This window comes from Carlito syrichta, unplaced genomic scaffold (genome assembly GCF_000164805.1).
Source record: "Carlito syrichta isolate Samal-C Ts95f unplaced genomic scaffold, Tarsius_syrichta-2.0.1 Scaffold309193, whole genome shotgun sequence".
In the NCBI taxonomy this organism is placed as follows: Eukaryota; Metazoa; Chordata; class Mammalia; order Primates; family Tarsiidae; genus Carlito; species Carlito syrichta.
In genome coordinates this window covers 217,813-220,218 of record NW_007253289.1, presented here as the reverse complement: position 1 = coordinate 220,218, position 2,406 = coordinate 217,813, and the positions used below count along the sequence as shown (strand labels likewise).

General features: G+C 37.2%; 1 protein-coding gene across 1 annotated transcript; it reads right to left on the bottom strand.

Moving 5' to 3' along the window:
• Positions 1-853: 853 nt before the first annotated feature.
• LOC103269325 (olfactory receptor 51G2-like) lies at positions 854-1,861 on the bottom strand. The gene has a single exon (XM_008066899.1). It carries the CDS (start codon positions 1,859-1,861, stop codon positions 854-856), a length of 1,008 nt encoding a protein of 335 aa, XP_008065090.1.
• Between the last annotated feature and the right edge of the window lie 545 nt (positions 1,862-2,406).

The following is a 2,406-nucleotide window of genomic DNA, read 5'->3' as shown; positions in this document are numbered from 1 at the left end:
TTGCATCAGGTATATGTACCACATTTTTTTTTAAATCCAGTCCAGTTTTTTGGGGCAACATGGTTGGTTCCATGTTTTTGCTATTGTGAATAGTGCTGCAATAAAATGTAGCAGTTATCTTTTTTTGTAGAGTGATATAAGTTCCTCCAGGTGTACTCCCAGAAGGGGGATTGCTGGGTCACATGGAAGGTCAGTTTCTAGTTCTTTTAGGAATTGCCACACTGTTTTCCATAGAGGTTGAACTAGTTTACATTCCCACCAATTTAACTGGGATCATTAGCACTTTATAAATGGAATTTCTATCTTTTTTGAGTCCCAGTGTCAGTCATAACAAAAACTTCACCATTTTTTAAAACTTGCATTCTATAAATAATCTTAAAATAACTGATTATCTCAGCTTTATTTCATCCAACTGATACTCTTTAAGAAGACACAACATAGATGGCATGAAGAACTGTGAAGGATGATGAAGAGTTAGTCTTATATATGTGAAATGTATCTAAATACTGTAGTGAAGGGATCATTACTAAATTTAAATGATATATAAACATGGTATACATTTGAATTAGGGTTTGTCTTCTAGAATGTAAAAGAGTAAACTACAAGTGATGTTTTGTGAAACGTTATGCGATTAAAAAGAGCATCTAAGTTAAAAAAACAATTGTAAGAAAAACATTCAAAAACAGCTACAGCTGAGAGTGAAAACTAAAGCCTCTGCAACTTGCAAAAATGCAAAGTTCTAAGACCTATTACATGTTTTTCCATATCTACATAGAGTTAGACATAGGACACCATCTCAGATAAAAGAGTTAGATTACAATGGCCATTTAGTGTTATATCCATATAGAACTATTTATGTTATAAATGTCCCTTGGGAATCTTCTGGTCCTTTTTTGATGAAAAGTCTTAAAATTTTGTCTCGTATCTGCTTGGTTTTCACCACATACACAATAGGATTCATCACAGGAGGAATAAGAAAATGCATGTTGGACATGATCACATAAATGTGTGAGGAAAGTCTTGGGCCAAAGCGATGCATCATAGACAGGCATATCATGGGTGTAAAGAAAAGGATAACAGCGGAGACATGAGAGATGCAGGTGTTTAGGGCTTTGAGGCGGCCACTGTGGGATGCAATGCTTAGTACAGTTTTCAGAATGAACACGTAAGAAAGGAGAATGAGGAGAAAATCAAGTCCCATTGTAGATAGCACCACAAATAGTCCAAAAATGCTATTGATCCTGGTGTTGGTGCAGGAGAGCTTTATAATGTCGGGATGCAGGCAGTAGGAATGAGAAAGTACATTGGAGCGACAGAAGCACAGCCTCCGCAAGAGGATGGGAAGAGGCACCTGGACAATCAAGGTTCGCAAAACAATAGCCAAACCTACTCTGGAAATCACACTATTGGTGAGGATGGAGGAATAGTGCAATGGACGAGAAATGGCCACATAACGATCGAAAGCCATCACCAGTATAATGGCTGACTCAAAATCCTGAAAAGTGTGAATAAAGAACATTTGGACAAAGCAAGCTAAAGAAGTCAGCTCTCGAGCATCCAGCCAGAAGATCCTCAGCATTGTGGGGAAGGTGAAGAGGGACAGCCCCAGATCAGAGGCAGCCAGCATGGCCAGGAAGAGGTACATAGGCACATGGAGTGTCTGTTCCTTCCAAATAACTGTCATGATGATCATGTTGCCCACCAAAGTAATGAAGAACATGGCACAGAAGGGAATGGAGATCCGGATGTGAACAACTTCCAGCCCAGGAATGCCTGTCAGCAGAAAAGTAGAGATGCAGTTGGTGCTGTTGACAGGAAGCACGATGCCAGGAGGGCATATCTTTCCTAGAATGAAATGCATTTTCTCAGACACAGGTGTCAAAATTTGGCTGGAGCATTTAATGAACTACTCATCATACCTCTTATTTTAAACTGACTGTGATATCTGTCTAATATGAAAGTAATGCTGTTTCCTGACATATAGCATCTGAGCCTTTGCTAGAAAATAAGACATTCTTTCTTGATCAGATTTCCTAGATATTGTGGCTTGTTGAAGGAAAAATAAGAAACAAAGTGAAGTGGTTGTTTAATTTATCTAAGTTATTTTATTAGTACAAATTTTAAGATAAAAAATCTGCAATAGATAACGAGCTTTCAGTAAAGTTCTTTTAACAATTTGCCCAAATGTATGCCTGTTGTTTTAATTTCAGTAGTAGAACATGACCAGGGTGGTTCTTACTACCTTGGCCAGTAATTATATCTATTAGACAGTACTACTCAACCTATAATTTGTGGACATATTTTAATAGGTTATATTTTATGCATATGATGAAGAAATTGAAAATGAACATATAGAAACTCTACAGTCCCAGAAACATGTTAAAATTTGACACTATAATTTTTACA

Coding starts and splice junctions, on each gene's coding strand:
- LOC103269325 (XM_008066899.1), bottom strand. CDS start 1,861: ATGCATTTCATTCTAGGAAAGATATGCCCTCCTGGCATCGTGCTTCCT.